Source organism: Lytechinus variegatus, chromosome 3, assembly GCF_018143015.1.
Source record: "Lytechinus variegatus isolate NC3 chromosome 3, Lvar_3.0, whole genome shotgun sequence".
NCBI classification, from domain to species: Eukaryota; Metazoa; Echinodermata; class Echinoidea; order Temnopleuroida; family Toxopneustidae; genus Lytechinus; species Lytechinus variegatus.
The window spans coordinates 2,639,338-2,660,355 of record NC_054742.1 but is presented as its reverse complement, the minus strand read 5'-3'; the positions used below and the strand labels follow the sequence as shown (position 1 = coordinate 2,660,355).

The 21,018-nt window shown below is 35.3% G+C and overlaps 1 protein-coding gene and 1 pseudogene across 1 annotated transcript in view; both read right to left on the bottom strand.

Annotated features, from left to right (window-relative positions):
• Nucleotides 1–3,615: 3,615 nt before the first annotated feature.
• Nucleotides 3,616–20,585, bottom strand: LOC121409980 (annotated as a pseudogene).
• Nucleotides 20,586–20,970: 385 nt separating this feature from the next.
• LOC121411944 (atrial natriuretic peptide receptor 1-like) overlaps nucleotides 20,971–21,018 on the bottom strand; it is a 38,762-nt gene continuing 38,714 nt past the window's right edge. The window contains exon 16 of the mRNA XM_041604856.1: nucleotides 20,971–21,011. Within this exon, the coding sequence (XP_041460790.1) occupies nucleotides 20,971–21,011 (41 nt within the window). The remainder of the gene's footprint in view (nucleotides 21,012–21,018) is intronic.

The following is a 21,018-nucleotide window of genomic DNA, read 5'->3' as shown; positions in this document are numbered from 1 at the left end:
GTTTGGGGGTATAGTAGTAAGTCGAGAATAGAAACGACATTCCGTCTTTAAAAAAATTCACATTACATTGCACACACTAATCTAATATTTTACAACTTAAAGACAGGAATTGAGGATATTAACACATACCAAATAGCCATATTTATGGTTAAATTTTCTACAAATACCATTCAAATTCCATTTCGCATTTTTAAAAACCTATTAACAAAGACATACATACGTATCCAACGCGTCATTCAACAGATATCCATTCAACCAACCCCAGATTATTACTAATTCATAAGAAAATTTGCCACCATGGTCCAGATATTTGGAATGCTTTGCAACATAACATTAAACAGTCCGCGTCTCTTATTTCCTTTAAAGCTTCATTGAAGAAGTTTCTTATTTCTAAGTATTCTTAAATGTATGACCTGCACTCACCCACTAGCACCCACTCACACTTTTTTTTAAACTTTATCTTATCTCTCCCCACTAAATATCTTAACTTTATACTTTCTATTTCGTGACATTATTTTTATCGAATTATATTTATAACCCATATCCGGTTCCCATGTAGCCCTCCCTCATGGCTGCTATTGTTTCAAGCAGTTACCTGCTTATTATAGCTGGCCCCTGGATTTTTTTTTTACCCACTACATGCTTCATTTATGTAGTTTTCGGTCTTAAACAATTATTTATATTTTCGATTGTCACACAGAAATGTACTCATTGATGTGATGATGTCATTGTAATTGTATCATTTTTTTCATTTGTTATTGATTTATGAATAAAATGGATAAACTCCTGCAAAAAGGTTTGCATGAGTCGGGTCCAGGGGTGGCCTGGGGGGTCCGCCCCATCCCCCCTCCCCATTGGCGGAGCAAAAAGAGAAGTAAAAAGGGGGAAAGAAAGAAAAAAAGAGGGAAAAGGGACGAGAGATTAAAAAGAGGAGGAAGACGAGTAAATAAAAAAAAGATGAGGGGAAGACATGGAAAATAAACAAAATCTTTCATGTCACTATATAAATTGTTCGCTCTCATTGCCTGTAAGGTGATTCACATCTCGCTCAATATGGAGCTTCAAATATCAAGTTTCGAAGTCCAAATGGTGGGCACGGTGGTCGAGTAGTTCTGACTCTCGCCTTTCACACAGAGTGGGCTCAAATCCTAGCCATGGCGTCTTTTCCTTCAGCAAGAAATTTATCCACAATGTACCGCACTCGACGCAGGTGGTATGAATGGGTACCCGGCAGGATTATTTCCTTGACAGCACTGAGCGCCGGTGATGGTAGCTCAAGCTATAAGCCGGGGTATAATAGCAGCGCTTTGTATCCTCAGGCAAAAAGCGCTCTATAAATCCAGCTATTATTATTATTATTATATACAAAGCATATTTCAGCTCAGATATCGAACTTTCAGTATTTAGTTGACTTTCACAAAGTGCTTCAAGTGTCAGTTTATTTTCTGAATATTAAAATTTTCTGCTCGCGCTGTGAGCTTGCAAAGTTTGATTTGTCAGGTACCTATTATTTTCGTGTATTCCATAAAGTTTTTAAAAATATGCCTATTCAGGTCTGATTGTCAAAACTTATCACCTAGCGCTTATGTAATCTCAATATTAATTCTATAACAAACTACTTAAAATCCCTATTTCATGACAGATTATCAAAAAATTAGGCTTGAGATTTGCGCTCGCATTGTTTGTTAGAAATATATTAAATCATGCATCATATTTATAATTACAAAAGTGCTCGAAATAACCAGTTTTCAGGCCATGATATTAACAGATTTTGCGATCTCATTAGGCTTATTAGATTAACAGATAAGATATTAATTTAATGATTAAATTTCAGAATGGAATATCGACAAGTTTCATCTCGCGGTTAGGAAGAGGAAAAAAAAAGATAGCCATCATTATCATGATGACATAATGTCCTTTGAATGTCCCGGTCGTATGTCAAAACTCAAAGTAATAACAACGAAAAATATCAGCTTTTTATGCGATCCATATTACACCTCACAATTTGCCTACAAAGTGTTTTAAATATATAGCTTAAATTGGCCCCTGTTCAGATCAGAATATCAAATATTTTAATCTCGCGCTTCGCGCCTTCTTTATTGATTTTTGGTTAAAAAATGTGTTTAGAATGTCCAGATTCTAGGTCTAAATCTGAAACACACGCACGTATGTTAATTCAGATACGTGGCTCTTTTTTCATTTAAATCATTATGTAGTTTCAGATCAGAATATCACAAATTTTGCCCTCGCATCCCAGGACCAAGATCCAATTGAAACCAGCTGGATTTCCAGTTGGTTTCAATTAGTTTTAACTGGAATTTAACAATATCAAGGGGTGTGAATAATTTAAAGGACGAGACTGTACGTATCGGTATAGCCTCGAAATAAATAGACTTCTCACTAACAATATCCAATAATTTATATAACAATATTTAAAAAGTTTGGGTTGATTTATCTTTCCATTCATCAAAATTTGATGAATGGAAATAAAAATCAACCCAATTCCACTTTTTTTCAGTGAGACCGCAGGTACATGAAAGAGAAGTATCATTGTTATTCTTTTTTTTGGGGGGGGGGTGAGCCCCATATACCCATCTGCCCATACCGCACTCTAAAACGGGCATTTTCTGATTGGACATCATACAGTAAAAGCTCTTAAAAAACAATCCCCAGTGAATTCAAAAGGCAGACTGGAGAATTTCGATGCGGAAAAACGAAGTCATTTTTTCCCCTAAATTTCTGAATATTCTATTCGTTACAGAAAACAGAACAAATGAACTATTGTTCCTGCAATCCCTACAATATTGTGACAAAGTGGGCCCCTTATCATTTCTATGTCATATTTTTCAAAACTTTTCACAGAACGAACATGGTTCATTGTTACTCTTTTTTAAAAATCAGTTCACATCATGAACGAGTTTTATTAAACACCTCTCGGTAGATGACGGAATTCAATTGCGATTCACTTTGCCCACTAATATCTGATATCACTCTCCAGGTTAACGACACTGTCCCACTATCCTAAATGCTGAGCGAGCGAGCAGAAGGTGCGTTGTGTGTAAAAATAGATTACATATTTAAATTAGTCTTGCTGCTTTTAATTTCTTTTCCTCCCCTTGTGGCTTTATCATGTTTTACTCCCGTTTCTGTCCCCGTTCCATTTTTCCGCATTTCTTTCCTTTCCATCTCATCTCCTACTCTCTCACCCCCCCTCCCTCAATTGGTCTCCTCTTTCCCTCAAGAACACTTTCACATTTTCTACCCTCTCTTACTTATCCTTTGTCTCCTTCCCTTAATCAACTCTTCTATTATCATTTCAATCAATATTTGCTTTTGTTACAAACTTACTTTGCTATACATTGTAGATAATAAATTAAATGATCACACATCTATTAAAGTGGATAGCAGCAGCAAAAAAAAATGTAATTGTGTAAGCACCCATGGACTACCCTATTTTTGTGTATCAATTGAGTTGTGAGCATCAGTTCATGCACATTGGGATCTGCATTATGAGTCTCCTGAAAGGAAGATTTGTCAAGGGAAAAGTCTAAACTCTGATGTACATCTATTTAAAATAAGAAACATGAAGAAGTCATACATGGAACTTAACAAATTTGGTATATATGAAATGTTGATACTTTTATTTCCAGATTTTTTTTCTACAAGATTTACAGTAGGTATTTTACATATAATACATGTTTCCATCAGTCTAATATATGAAGCAACAAACAATAAGAAAATGTTATACAAAATGTGATGCTCCACTTATCTCAATAACAATGTTAGCTATACCATCATGGAGTTAAAAGATTAAGACTACTAGTCTTTCAGTATTCATTGGCAAGGAAGGAGGTGAGGCTCAGAATGCTAAGTCAAATCGCAATTGGATATAATTTTTCTCTTGTTGTACATTGTAAACTTAATGCAGACTGAGGCCGAGGCCAAGGATAGCAAAATATTTCCTCCACTCTATCTCTAATTATCTGAAGAAGGCAGACTTCACATAAACTACCCTTGTACATGTATGTAGCGTGAATGAAGTAAACTGTGGTAAATTGTCTACTGATAATGGGGTCAGTTGGCTGAATATATGCTGCCTCGAGCATGCGCAAGTGAGTGAAACTCCTTGCTCAGCTGAGCACCTTAAACAAAGATGGACAGAATTGTTCTGTGCATGCTTGGTTGCTCAGCAAATGGTCAGCAATGCCTGTTTTTAAGGCTATTTTACAATATTCATTTCATGCCACTTGTTCCCTTTGATGAAAGAAGGTATTTCATCTATGCTCAATTTATACGGACAAAATTACATAATGTGCCTTCATACTTTTTAAAATATTTTTTTTACTGAAATCTTCATCTAGCCCAGAGAACACAGAAGAGGATCTTAAGATTCATTCAAATTACACTGAAGATCTCTGAAGTCCCATCACTAGGGTGGTCAGTGCCGGTTAGAACATACCATCACTATAGCATTTACTGGTTTACAATGCAATCATAATTCAATGGTTTCTACCAGACCAGCACTAATTTCTCTTTGATATGAGAAAGCCATTGTAGTCCAAGAAAGCAAATTCAGTGGGGTTCAAATCATAACATTTGACAAGAAAATAGATGTAATATGAATCTTTATCTCTAAAATGTTCCACTAGTACTTGAAACACATGATCTTATTTGTGAGGATCAGCTCATCATTGCTGCATCTTGTATGAGAGAAGAGAACACTCAAACCAGTTCGCCTTTCAACAAACCTAATTTGATGTCTACAAGTTTCATTCCTTGCTGAGTATCATTGAAGTATGGAATAACTTGGCCCTCTCTCAACTACCTTCCATAACATCCATGATGAGTTCTTATAAGCTATCGATTCTTTCATTTCTTCTTTCCTTTCCATTTTACCTGATGTCCATCTTCATCACAACCTCAAGTTGATAAAACTCCACAGGAAAACTTTTGGAAGGTAGTTTATTCAATATTCAAGAGGCACAATAAGTTCTTTAAGGCGGCTTTTTCTCTCATAATCCCATTAATGTTTTAGCCTCACTGCCCTGCTGTTGTAATGTCTCACTGGCATACTTTTCTAATAGTTCCATCTTTTTCCTCCTTAAGAGGGCTTCTTCAACCTGGAATTAAGAGAATGGAAACAACGTGACAAAATATAAATACATATATTGATATAAAAAACATTTATTTCATCTAAGTTACAGGAAAATAAAGCTTAAAATACATGTTTGGGGCGAATACAGCCGACATCTATACCTTTTTACTTGACTAAACAAACATTATGTCTTATTTTACATATTTGAGTAAATATTACTTGAAATCAAACGAGTGCTACGATCTTAAATTAAGCTGTATGCTGTTATTTTGTTTGGACTTCCAGGGGAGTGTAACGTTTTTGCGCTCTACGTGAGTGATTCACTATACTGTGGTCTATTTTCACTACTAAAATTATACGATAAACTAAACACTTAAAAATATTTTCAGTCATATTTTCCAACTGAACTAAAATGTTTTCAGCCTATACTTATTTATTTTTTTGAATAGTTCAATTTCACACTTTGTTTGAGAGCATAAATAACATCAGAATTTTCACTTCATTAAATTGATCATCAGTCTACCGCGTAGTCAGCTGCAGATTGCATGTTTTGTGATTCTACTGCCGAAATCGCTATTTCGTTGTTTCATTCTCTCGTGTACTGTCTGGATTAATTCGAGCGTTTTACTTTCAGATTTTCATATTTCATATACCATCGGAAAGCTATCTAGAATTATTACTTTAGAGTTTTGTGCATGTTCCCCTCATATTTCATCAGGCTGGAAATGGTCACTACAAATCACATGATGCCAGCTGTATTCGTACGATGATTTAAAGAATTTTTCAACTTTATTGCCGCAATTCAATTATGAAAAAGTTCCTTGAATCTGTCTTGATTTGGAAGAGGATGACAGGTTTTTTCCCCAGACACAATTTTTTCCGGGGGGGGGGAGTAGGATGCGGAAACTTTTGTGAAAAAATCAAAAGCAATGGAGCAAAGTGTCCGAGCTTGTCATTTGGGTGCTTTTGCATTTTTTAAGGTGAAATTGAAGGATTTCTTTGGATACTTTTGGTGAAATTTGTGAAAATTTACAGTAAAAATTATACCTTTTAAAAAAAAATTGAGGGGGGTGGGAGGGCAACTGCGCCCCTAGTGCACTGCATATGGCCATGCTCATGTATTTATATTTTATACTCAAAGAAGTTCAATTATATTTCCGAATCATAATTTGGTATAATATGTGAGCTTCTCTGCAAAAAGTATTTATAAAACAATGAAATAAGAGATATACTGTGGTGCTAGCAAGTTAGTGAACTCCACCACAAAATGCACTCCTTTATGCTGAGTGTTGAATGCATACAATAACACTACAATGTCGGGCGAGCCCAGAGAAACAAACTTTATTGGATGTAATGATTTATCACCTTACTTCACAATCAAATATTTATACCATTCAGGACTTCAATACTTTTAAATATGTTCATTTTCTGGTGGGGTTCATTAACTCTTTAGCACTACTGTACACTTAATATATTAATATATCATGCCAGCAACATTCTTTTTGTTCAATGAAAAATCTACCCAAAAAAATAAATTGAAATTTTGTTATAATGTTGTGAGTACCTTGAACTTCATATACCAGTATGCCATGAAGTATCTGGTATTGCTATATTTGATCATGAATATTCATAATTATATTACCTGGATACAAAGAAAATGTTACTGATTTTGATGCATATTATGTTCATATTGCCAATGTATATTCATCTACTTTGGCAATGCAAGTCATGATTGCATGCTGGCATTTGCCATGCACCTCCTCTTAACTTTCATTTAACGTATTGACAACTGCATATTGTAATTTCCTTAGAATCTGTACATGTCAATCCGGTCCCAATAGGACATGGGTTAAAATGGAGTTAAAGAAATTACTTCTTTCTGTGAAGGTACTGGAACATGAGCAACATATCTTGGCTGACCATCAATAACCTCCATCTCCTTCTCATTTTCTCCTTCATCCTCTGACTGCAAGAGAATCAGAAAATATAAGTCTTAGGAGAGACAATTGAGGCAACTTTGAGGGGTCACATGGGAGAGAGTATTCAAAATCAGGGTACATTGTTAAAATACTAACATCTAGTAGGTTTGAGCAAGTCGAACATTGTCAATAAAAGGTCTATTCACTGTTTTCTTCATTAAGATTGCAAATAATTATCATATTTTACAGAGGGCCTAACTAAACTGTGTTGACATTTTCTAAAATTTTTGTCTATTTCAGTCAGTCACAAATAAGATTACTTCAAAAAGGAGATCAAATATATTACAGTTCAAGATAAAGAATTGTGACTGCTTACTCCAGAATCTTGTTGAACAGCATATATGTTTTCTTCTTCTTTCTCTTCTCCTTGTGTCAATCCTTCCAGAAGTCCAGCTTCTTTCTTACTTGTCCATTCACTAACTGCTGCTGCTATCACTGTAATGGATTCATATCAATCATTTCCATTAGAACATTAATATAATTATTTTAACCAAAGGGCTACATTTGATACTGAGTGTTAATATTTGTGATTTATAAATGTGGGTTAAACCAACCCATTATGTCACTTAATGTCAATCCACAGGTTATATGCTTTTCACACTGCATTTCCTTAACCCCATACTATCCATAACCCAGGACTATCCTTAACCCCGTACTATCTTTTGGGGATTTCACAATGTCTTTCTTAACCCCGTACTATCTTTTGGGGATTTCACAATGTCTTTCTTAACCCCATACTATTTGCTTAGCCGGGGTTAACACCAGCCGGACTATCACACAGCTCATGAATATTGATGATTTTGCCACAACAGAATGTAATTAACATGCAACTTCAACTTCTGTGATTGGCTAATACTTAGCCCCACTTTTCTTTAGCCCGGTTTCATTTCACACCCCATCTCTTAGCACAGCAATAAGTCGGCTAACCCTGCTTTTTGCAGGGCCAGATAGTACCGTGCTAGCCCACTTTGCTAAACGTAGTGTGAAACCAAAGGGGGCTAAGCTTAACCACAGGATATTGGTGGGGGCTAAGAACCCCCCTTAGCCCCACCAATATGCCATGGTTAAAGAAAATATATGGAGTGTGAAAAGCATATCAGAGAGGTTGGATTTTCTTATGTATATGCTAATTTCAATTTATAATATATTTCTAAGATTACTAAAATATAAATGTAAATCAGAAAAAAAAAATTCTTGAATACTCAAAATAGAATTCCATATTGAATGAGTTTTGACTGAACATTTGAAGAAGTTCATTTTAAGAGCATGTTATAAAATTTTAGATTGGATTTGATTTTTTAATCTAATATCCCAAACATAAAGATTTAAGTAGTTGATTGTTGTACAAATGGGATAGCAAACGTACCAACAATATAATCAACTCTTTCTACTACTGTTATCCCTCTATTCTGCTCACAAGCAAACAGATCTCTCATGTGCCATGGATGAAAAATTCCATAAACTGCTATTTCTTAAATTGTTTAGTGTTGGATTACTTATTAATTGCAAGGTAAAATCATTGTCATGTGACATCGCATGATTAAAATTGACAAAATCACAACTCTTAAAATTCCTTAACCATCTGATCTATAGATATCAGTTTATTCCAATATGACTTTACAACTCACAATCTTTCTCATGTTCCATCTCAAGAGGTACTAGTACACCATCATCTTCATCACGGTAACCATAGTAATCAGCATCGATCAGCTTCATCAATTCAGCTCTTGTTTTCCGAGGAGGAGCAGGAGCTGTTGTCACAAATTCAAAGATAGAAAGTAATGAGTAATGATAACACATGGGCCCTGTAAAATAAAGCTAGTGCATTTCATTTATATAATTCATTGTACGTAATGATCATGAATGCAATCTAATACAGGAAGTTACAATAGAATACAATCAATAAAAACTTAGCCTACGGACAATGGCAAAGTTTTGTATTACAGGTAAGTACCATTAACATTGAAACAATCTGAGACAAGGATCTTCAACACTTCTCAGTATTCTCTTTTACTAAATGAATCAGGTAGATATTCTTCAAATTTTAATTGCGAAAAATGCATATACTACCTTCCTAACTTTTGCAATCACAATCTTTGATACAAGGCTACATCTGGATAAAACCATTTATCCAATCAGCAGACTAAAGGTAGAAAGTATATTCTTCTATCAACTCATCAAAGAAGATGAATACAGCTTCTTCCTGTGCATTTACTCATGCTTTAGAAACCATTGAATGTTTAGTTCTTTGTCAAAGGCCAAGTAAACCCTAAGAGCAAGATGATTTGAATTAATAGAGAAAAATTGAACATGCATAATCCTGAAAATTTTATCAAAACTGGATGTACAAATAATTTCACTCACTATATATGCACCACATAGGCGGTATCTAATGAGGAAACCAATGATGTCACATAACTTACTATTTCTAATGAATATTCTACATGAAACATTAAAAATCTTTCCTGTCATTACTGTAAAAGCTTGAATTTTACCAGAATATTTGAATCCTATTATTACTTATTATTCAATAAAGAACTTCCTTATTTTCAATGTTCGATTCATACAATAAAACACGAGAGAAATTCATATTGCCTCTCTTATTTACATATCACCTGTGTTGTAAATAAAAATGTTTTGAAAAATTCAACTTTTGCAACTTATCTGATGAAATGCCTAGTATTATCTTTGATTTGTTATAAATTGCAGCTAACTTGTTGGTGGGATGGACCTGACCTTAAACACATTCTCAGTACTCATTTTTAAAGCAACAACCTAAAATTCCAGTAAATAGCAGTGGCATGCTCGCTTGCTGGCCCCAATATATTCTGATTTGACCAAAACATTACAATGAGAATAATATTCTTACGTTCTTGTTCAAAGAGTTCTCTCACACCGGTAGATCTTTGGCAGCTCCAAAATACTTATAACCTCTGTTTCCTGGAACCTCTTTACCTTCTTGATCCAACATCTTAGGTCCAACTTTCTGCAATATAAAAAGAAAAACATTCCCATTAGATGACTGATAGCAAAGTGGTTCTTTCTCTGACATTTCGAATGTAGACAGCTTTGATCCAATTTTTCCCCAACAAACTAAATTTCCTTCATGTAAACAGGAATAGTCTATGGAAAACAATCTTTATAGAAATCCAAACTTTCAAAGTGTATGAAATGGCCATTATGATAGGAATACTGGTAGATGCAAGAAAAGTCCAATCACACTATTAAAGGATATGTATTCTTAATATCTTTCTAGTGGCATATACATGTATGCAATTTCGAAAGGCTCATCTATTAGTATGCAAATTTAGAGAAAGATGGTATTATTTTTTTAGCCCGAGTAAGGGATCAAACTATTGTGTACATCATAATTTTCTTTGCAGTAAAGTCACTGGTCACTATACATATATATTCAGGACTTACAAGCCTTTTTTACCTAAACTATTGGCACAAAAGTTGGAATTTTAGCAAAATGGCCTTGTGAAATTCTAAAAAATAAATCACAACAAAAATTTCAGCTGACAAAGTGTAACAGATCACAAGGCCTAGAGGGTATTATAACATTTCACTCTCACATGTGTAGTGGTCAATGTATCTTTTTACAGTCACGGATTCTTTATGAAATTTGGGATAGTGATTTTTGAAAATATCATTTGGCTAAACAATACTATATGCATTGCTCAGATTAGTGTACATCACTCTAGAGACTTTGGTTCAGTTCATTCTGGATGATTCAGATGACACGCCATATGTGGGCGTATCGTGGTCTAGTGGTTCTGACTCACGCCTTTCAAACAGAGGGTCGTGGGTTCGAATCCTAGCCATGGCGTGTTTTCCTTCAACAGGATATTTATCAGCACTGTGCTGCACTCGACCCAGGTGAGATGAATGGGTGGCTGGTAGCATTTATTCCTCGACGCTTTGGCGCCAATATGGTGGCTCAGCTTTGGCCGGGGTAATAATATGATACCAAGTATCAAAGCACAGTTAAGTACATGCACATAGTAATAGCGCTATATAAATGGACATATTATCATAATATTCAAAATCTAGCTCTAAATCGAACTGTTTATTGCTTTTACCCCCGAAGATCACCACTCAAAAAGTCCCCAATAACATAAACATTTTTTGGTTAGGTTTTCTTCACGATTATTTTACCAAGCTCTTGTAAGTGAACAAGAAAATTATCCATTCACAATGGTTCAATAAAAAGAAATGCTGTAGGAAGTCATTGTTCTAAAGTCAAATTGTTCTGAATCCAAAGTCACACAATGAAAAAAAAGCTGCTTAAGTTTAAGTCTAAAGAAAATAAAAGAAAATTAATTTAAAAGAATTCCAAGGTTGATTCAAAATAATGGGTGTCTGCTATGTCTATGCACATTTTCACTGAGTGAAATGACGTACAACTGTTATGAAAAAGGACAGATTTCCATTTGAAACCCAGCAGACAGATGAAACACAGGAAGGGAGCTTGAACATTACAATATTTAATCTAGCCATCTTTTCTATGCTCAGTATGAGTAATGTCATATTTACCCTATAATCTGGACCACCAAGTTCTACAATCCTGGCTTCCCAATGGCCTTTCTCTCTAAGCAGCTTGTTGATTTCATCATTCAGATCCCGTATCTTGAACTCTCCCAAACCAGCTGCAAATGATGACATAAAAACATACAACTGAGCAATTGAATAAGTCATACATGTATGTCAAGTCACCCCCATTATCTACCTAGTTCCTTTTTTAATACAAATTTGATGACCACATCTAAAAGGTAAAAAATTGGTAATTAATCATTGTCCTATTTTTATTTTTGGAGCATTCACCTTTGCTTGCTGCATATTAGATAACATATACTCAAATATTCAAACATTAAAACTCACTTCAATTAAAATATCATTGGAACCAAATGAACTATAGTTTGAATTTCAAACTGCTTATATTAGTTCAATTTTCAGTGCTATGCTTGTTTAAATTTTCTCTATTTATCCAAATGAACTTCTTGTTAGAGTGGAAAAGCCCTTTAACCCTTTTCCTGATATGGCAGTCCAGTGGGTGCATATAATGTTGTTTATTGCATTGTATGATATTGTATCGATTTCATTGATGTACTTTTAATTACCAAAATAAATAGTGATAACAACAAAAAGCTACTGCTACTGGTAAATGAAAAGTATTACCATTCTGTATCTGAGCAACCTTCCGGGAAATTTCAGAGATCACCTGACGCCGCCACTTCTCGGCCTTGGGAAGTTCTTCACACTCGCTGGCGAGGTACGGACGTCGCTCCTTCATCTTTGTATCGCCCATTTGTGCATTTCTGAAACGGGCCAAAGCCGTCCTATTGACCAATATACAAATAGCCATTATTGCCATGATTCAAGTTTGAATGATGCAGGACATGTATTTCAGTTGTTCGATTGGGATTCACTTTGACAATCTAATGAATGAAACTTGATAGAAATACCTATAAAGATTCCATTTTATTAACAAAATTGGAGTTAAAGGAGAATTTAACCTGTGGGACAAGTAGGCTCATGTGAGAGTTAAAAAAATAAAGAATAAGATCAACAAAAGTTTGAGTAAAATTGGACACAATGAGAAAGCAGACCTTCATTTTTTGAGGAGCGCGCTCGTGCTGGTGCTCCTACCGTGCTCCTAAAAAAAAAATATTGCGCTCCTTATTTAAAAAAAAACCTTCACCAAAAGTTGCTAAAATTTAACACTTAAAGGAGAATGAAACCATTGGAACAAGATAGCTTGTGTGAAAACAGAAAAATCAAAGAAACAGATCAACAAAAGTTTGAGAAAAATCGGACAAATAATGAGAAAGTTATGAGCATTTGAATATTGTGATCACTATTGCTATGGAGATAGCAAATTGGCAATGCGACAAAGATGTGTGATGTCACTGATGAACAACTCTCCCCATTACTTTAGTATATATTTCACTTGAATTGCCTCTTTTATCACATCTATCCATAGATCATGTGTTCTTTCTACATGAGGGCATGTAATACATATTTTTTAAGAATACATAATGGATAAAGAGTTTGTATCATCGTAAGAAAAAGCAAAAAGAGACATTTTGAGGGTATTTTATAGTCCACCAAAGGGAAAGTTGTTCATCAGTGACATCACACATCCTTGTCGCATTGCCAATGGGAGGATCTCCATAGCATTAGTGATTGCAATATTCAAATGCTCATAACTTTCTCATTATTTGTCCGATTTTTCTAAAACTTTCTTTATTCTTATTCTTTGATTTTTCTGTTTCTACACAAGCCTATTTGTTCCAAAGGTTTCATTCCCCTTTAACATCTTTATATTCATGAAATACATGTAGGCATATATGGCATAATTCCTTGAAATTATTTTGATTTAGTTGGAAACTACAGAAAAAATGAAGAATATTCACCTCTTTCTTGACTCTGATTTATGATGTTAAACTTGGTAAATATTGTAGTCTCATATGTAGATTTTCATGGTGTTGACCAAGTGTAAAACAATCAATAATGATGAAAACAATCAAACGATCAAAGATTGTCTTCAGCTAATGTTGCAAAACCATGAAAGTCTAACTTTTACATGTACATGTGGGACTTCAATATTTACTGATTGTAACATCATCAATCAGAGTCAAGATAGAGCTGAATATTCTTCATTTTCCTGATAGTTTTCAACTAAATCAAAATAATTTCAAGAAATTATGAAAAATAGATGGCTAAATTTTAGCAATTTTTGTATTTTTTCTAAGAGCACAATATTTTGTAAATATGTAATGAACCAGGCCTAGTTTCATTACAGATTACTCAATAGCTACACAGCTATTGCATTTACGATTTAAAGAAAAGTATACAATTTAGCATACATGTAATGTATTAAATTGAGCTCCTCTTGGAGAGTGATTCAGAGGAGCTCAATTGAGCTCCTTGAAAAAATAAGGAGAGTGATTTATTGAGCTCCAAGATATAAATGTGAAGGACTGAGAATGTTATGTGCATTTGAATGTTGAGAACACTAATGCTTTGAAGATCCACCCTTTAGCAATAACAAGATACCAGATCTGTGATGTCACACCCTCTGTATTTATCTGCGTCACACATGTACAACTTTAACCTTTTGACACTGAAAATATAACCGCCAAAGGCCCAAACATCTATAGTTTTTGGTTGTTGATTCTACTGATAGAACAAACAATTCATCCATGATCTAATTTCATATATTACATGCCATCTCATAAACAAGTGGAATGCCTCTGGCCGTCTCACCTGCATCACGCGGTTCAATATAGCAGCAGTGCTGACTTTGAATACTACTCTAACTCGCACAAGATGTTCAGTGATACATGGTTACTCTTATGTCCACTTTTTATGAACTAGACCAATAAACTTACAGAGATATGATGGTTATTCACACAAAAACCCAACATGGCCAAAGTTCATTGACCTTACATGACCTTTGACCTTAATCATGTGACCTGAAACTTGAACAGAATGTCCAGTGATACTTGATTACTCTTATGTACAAGTTTCATGAATCAGATCCATAAACTTTCAAAGTTATGATGGTAATTCAACAGATACACCCAATTCGGCCAAAGTTCATTGACCTTTGACCTTGGTCATGTGACCTGAAACGCGCACAGGATGTTCAGTGATACTTGATTACTCTAATGTCCAAGTTTAATTAACTAGACCAATAAACTTTCAAAGTTATGATGGTAATTCAACAGATACCCCGATTCGGCCAAAGTTCATTGACCCTAAATGACCTTTGACCTTATCATGAGACCTGACTGAAACTGCACAAAATTTTCAGTGATGCTTGATTACTATTATGTCCAAGTTTCATGAATCAGATCCATAAACTTTCAAAGTTATGATGGGAATTCAACAGATATTCCCAATTCGGCCAAAGTTCATTGACCCTAAATGACCTTTGACCTTGGTCATGTGACGTGAAACTCATGCAGGATGTTCAGTGATACTTGATTAACCTTATGTCCAAGTTTCATGAACTAGGTCTATATATTTTCTAAGTTATGATGACATTTCAAAAACTTAACCTCAGGTTAAGATTTCGATGTTGAATCCTCCAACATGGTCTAAGTTCATTGACCCTAAATGACCTTTGACCTTGGTCATGTGACATGAAACTCTAATAGGATGTTCAGTAATACTTGATTAACCTTATGGCCAAGTTTTATTAACTAGGTCCATATACTTTCTAAGTTATGACGTCATTTCAAAAACTTAACCTCAGGTTAAGATTTGATGTTGACGCCGCCGCCGCCGTCGGAAAAGCGGCGCCTATAGTCTCACTTTGCTTCGCAGGTGAGACAAAAACATATTATGAGGATCACAGCGAGTGTAAACCAATACTTATTGTAATCTGCTTTTCCTTGTACAAGTATACTTTCTAAGTTATGATGTCATTTCAAAAACTTAACCTCAGGTTAAGATTTGATGTTGACGCCGCCGCCGCCGCCGTCGGAAAAGCGGCGCCTATAGTCTCACTTTGCTTCGCAGGTGAGACAAAAAACTGAAAGAACTGAAAATGAAATAAGCTTAATAAAAGAGAAAATTTAAGTGAAATATACTAAAGTAAATAAAATGGGGAAGTGTACAATTGGACATCACAGATGTTGGTCGCACTGCAAAACATACACTACCAGTCACCATTCTTTGACTCACTATTACCTGTTTCGGCCAGAGAACAATAGAATCAGTGGACCAAATCTATTGCTAGGATTTACATAGCATCAGTGAACTCAATATTCAAATGCTCATACCTTCTAATTATCCTATTAATGTTCCTGAAACTTTCATTGTTTTCTTAGATTTTCTATTTTAGGTGAATTCAACTGCTTTAAAATGTATCATACTCCTTTAATAATCAGTGCTTAACAATATTTATTAATATACAATACCTTGGTTATCATGACTGGAGTGATATATTTTCTATCATCAGCTTAATGAGAGGGTGAGGTGGTTCAATCAATTACGAACATATGACTTTCTAATTACTTTATGTACTTATTGTAAAAAAAATCTTGCATCTCTAGTCGCACTTTGTAATTCTTAAAAAAAATGCTTTATAAGATTATACTCACATAGCTTTCTCTGAATTTCTTGCCTGGAAAGAAAATGTAAAAAAAAAAAAATGATTGTAAAATGTGTTTAATATTATGTGAATAGTTTGAAAAATATCAATATAGGTCTATATACATGTACAGTATCACACAGAAGCTGCACTATATAAATTGACCTTAAAATCAATGAGGATGAGAAGAAAAAGAAGGGGATAGAGAAGGAATGGGTGGAGAAGGGGAGGGTGGACGAGATGGAGGGGAGAACGAAAAATTGAGAGGAAGGAGGAGGAAAAGTGAGAGGAAAAGGGAGGATAGTAAGAGTAAGGAGAAGTGGGAGGAAGGAGGAGGTGGAGGATAAGTAGGAGGGGATGGGGAGGAGAAATAAAGAAAGAAAAAATTACGAACAGTATTTTACAGCAGAAAAAACTAAAAAAATATCACACAAAAAGAAAATTAATGATGAACTTAACAAAAGCAATAATGAAATATGAAGAGACATGCAATGGTCAATGCTAATGCATGGCCACTCAACTCATCTCATGAACCAAAAAACAATATCTTCTTCTTTCTCCACTGCGGTCGAAATCATCAGCAACTACATGTATGCTGCAGCAGTGCAGGGCTGGAATGTGACAGATTGGCTGTAGAAAATATGGCCAAATAAAGAGGGCCCTGATGACTGAAAATGGAGGGGGGGGGGGGGGGGGTCATCAAAGCAAAGCGGCACCTTGGGCACGTCTGCAACAGCCAACATGATCCTAAAATTCACAACATAGCTCCCCCCCTTCCTGGGAGACAAACAGACTGTAAGTTACTTATGCCTATATTGAAGACAGTGAAGTAAAGTATTAGGCTGAGGCTGAGCTGAGTCTAGGAAACTGGCAGCCATCTGTTTCGAGGAGCTTTTTTGCATTTTTTAGTATTGTTATTTCTCCTTGTACACAGACGGCTCGCGATCAAGCAGCCGCCATTAGGGGGTTGATAATACCTTAAATAAACTGATGGGGCCCTTCGATTTTTGTATTTATTTTAAAAAAAATATAAAAAGAATTGGAAAAAAAAAACCATTTATATTCCCTTTTGGCCTTAAATGCACCAAAATTGGAAAAAATAAACTTCAAAGGAAAAAAAAAAGCACATTTATTTCCATGGGTAGAGTCTGTCGTCAATTTCAGGACCAAGATGGCAGCTTACATAGTCCAACAAATGCTTGGAATCCCATGAATATATTGATTATAACCACTCATCCAGGAACTAGGTTATATAGGCAACATAACCTCATTCTTAGCAGCATACTGTGCAATAGACAAAATTTTAATTGCTATTTTTCCGCCCCATCCCTCGTCCCAACCCTAGATCTAATGTCAGAGGTAGATTAATATTTTAAGGGTATGTAGCCTAATAGAAAAAAGGAAAACTTAACACAAATAATGGAATAAAACTCACTGACTTTTCCAATGCAATGTGATGATACATTCTTCTTTTCAAGAGCTTCTATTGTGTTCAATAGTGACAAATCGAAAAGGCAAAAAAATGCACAAAACCATAGAGGTTTATCACCGTTTGGACCAACCCTTGCATATGATGCATTCTGGTAAGGAAGTTTTGATAGCCTCTATCAAGGTAACTTGGCAATTGTGCTCCATGCCCCTTTTCATTCGAAAAGTTCTTATTTCAAATATGTTATTACCTCTGTCACGATCTCAAATTGCTATTCTTGCTATTCTTTTTCTTATCTTGCATGCTTTATATCGTATCCTATGCTGAGTGCGTAATTTCATAACTTGTGCATATACCAAAGTGCACTAAAAAGATAAGAACAGATTGTAGATAATTGGTATTCTGAAAATGTTCTTACCTCTTATCTTTCTTATCTAATATTTATGATAATAATTACGATAGCTAGAGGGTTATCACACCACTCATAATGTTCTCAATCTTTTTTGCTCAAAATCGACGGCCACTGCGATAAAATGTATGGTTGTTTTTATTCCTTCCCTACTTTCTTTCATTCACCCTTTCTTTAAATTCTGTCATTCTGCTACATTCTACTACAACAATTATTCTAATTAAAAAAAATGTGAAAAAATATTGAGTGTTATGGGAGAAAGAGGTCACTATTGCTGGATCTCGGAGCTTCCAAATACAGGCTTCACCGTAACAGGTATCTGTGGGGAGAATCAGTTATTCTGTCTGTGTGGTCGCTGCCATTAGCTTTCTTTTATTGAGCTTAAGAGAGCATTACGGCATGGTACGTAAGAGTGTCTATGGATAGAGGAGGATAATGACAAATTTCCTGATATTTTAAACGATTTTTGAAAAAAATCTTGCAATAAATGAAAATATTTAATGAATTGCAAGTGAAACTAGGACTAAGTCAGGGGAAGAAAAATCTATGTTTGGTTCTGAATAAGGAAAGGCCATAGGGTAGGTTAAACTCTTTTACCTTAACCAGCATAGATGACAAAATGTGATTTTCAGTACGTCTCGTAGTAATAGTCCATCCCCTATATTCGCTGTTGGTCGAATGGTAGGCGCAAACGAGTTATTATAACCAGTTTCAATGTGGGAATTTAGGGTAAGAAATTAGTCCAAATATTATTACAGCGCTCATAATAATATGCACGTTGGTAATAAGTAAAAAGTGGTTATATCAGATTTTTAAAACTTTAGTATTTTTGCCATTGTTTTGAGTCCCTGTAGTAGTACTAGTCCTAGACCAAAAGCTTCAGTCTCTGTATTTTGGTTGTTCCGCTGAACTTTGTTGGCTCCACTCACCAATATATAGACTGAAGAGCTTGGAGGCCCATACATACAGCCAACGTATACGTGAACTAACGTTTTATAGGTCGCGATTTAAAACTGTTTTAAAGCGAAATTTACAGTTTCATGGTTTCCATTATCAGTGAAATATAAATAACTTAAGTAATTGTGTACCTTGGACCGGAGTTATTGAAAAAATCCTCTGGATGATTGAGAAATCTTTCATCGAAGACATAGTCACCTGAGCTAATGGTTTTTCCTTGCAAGTTGCCATCTTGAATGACGTCATTATCCTTATTAACTCTTTAATGTCCGATATATCGTGATTATAACTAGTATCGCTTGTCTTTGTGTATTGTATCATATCGTACTATTGTTTTGCTTGTATATGGAGCAGATCGTATATTATCGAAAGCAATATCGATATCACACTCGTAAATTGTTGACGCCCTCTCCGTCCGTTGGTAAATATCTCATATTTTGGCTGCCATTTTGGGGGTGATTCTCGAGACCAAGACGGTACCAAGACAAGTAAACATCGGTAAAGTACCATTTCCTACCTTTTGATATATTTTTCATGTCGTTATTTGTTATATATTATATATTCATATTTATTAGGTAGTTTCTAAATCCTTAGACTGTAAATTCAATGTAAAAAAGAATATTGAAGTCTGAACAGTTAATCGGCGAATTGGAGGAAGTGATAACACATGCGAGCTCACACTAATGAACTACCGTCGGTATGGGGATTATAGTGAAATGTCAAAAATTGTTAAGGAAATCCCCAGAAACAACAGTTATTCCTGTCTATACTAGTCCTAGATCGAGTTAGAACTTCGGTCTCTGTAATTGGTGAGTGGAGCTGACATAGTTCGGCAGAACAACCAATATAACAGAGACCGAAGCTTTTTTTTATTTTAGAAATCTGTTGAAACACAGCTACCTCGCACCAAGAACCACATTTGGCATTCTTGGCAGTCGATTTCTAACTAACGTTAGCCATCTAGTTGGTCGCGCTCGATCAAAAGCTTCGGTCTCTGTTATTCTGCTGAACTCAGACGCGGGCACCACTCACCTATTACAGAGACTGAAGTTGTAACTCGATCTGTACTAGGGACTCAATGGCCATATGTTTATGTATTTAAGTGGGGATAAAACAGGGAAGTGAAATTGCATGACAGCCGAAATAAGTCACTGTTTTTTCCCCTGTTTTGGTGTATTTTAGGTCAAATCGAAATAATAGTCTTATTTTGGTACAGTTCTTTTTATATATTTTTATGAAATATGGAGAAAAATCAATGAGCCCCATCAGGGGGATTTTGGCATTGTTAACCCCCTAATGCCATGGTGGCTGCACGATAGTGACCTGTGTACAAGGAGAAATTGAAAAAAAATAAACAAATAAAAAAATGTTAAAAAACTCTCAAAACAGATGGCTGCCAGCTGTCTAGACTTTTCTGTGTGAGGCGGCATATAATGAACCCTTGAGCACTGTTGACTGTAGCTGTTGAGTGCAAGACAAGTCAAAAGTCTGAGATCTATGGTCTAAATTCAAACTTACCTGTTTAATATCATAACCTTGTTCATTACCTAGGTATGTTGCAAAAGCGCCCTCTAGGTACATTCTGAATGAGGCATTGAGTGTGCTTGCTACAATTGCAGGCAAATGTGGAAGCATTGCTTTGTATTGTGTTTGCATGTGCAAGGAAAGGTTTTACCCATGGCATCATTGTTTTTACGTAGTTGAATGTTTATGGCAGCTGTCTAGACTTGAAAAAAAATCTCACTCGGTGATCTTGCGACTCTGTGTGCTACTGGAACTTTGGCCTTGCTTTCAACCTTTTGCTATTCACATTTAGAGGTATCATCCCACTCTAAAAGGTAATCATCCCGATAGAGCAACATTTTAACTATTGTGGTGAAATTTGAATGAAATCTTCTTCTTCTTCTTCTGGAAACAGTACAGTCCACCGTCTGGTGTATTGTTGTACTGGTGAAATGCAACGTGCAAGTGTATGTACATTATCCGATAAAAAATTGCTTACAGCGTGCAAGTAAAAGCAACCACCGTTATTAATGGAGCTGGGTC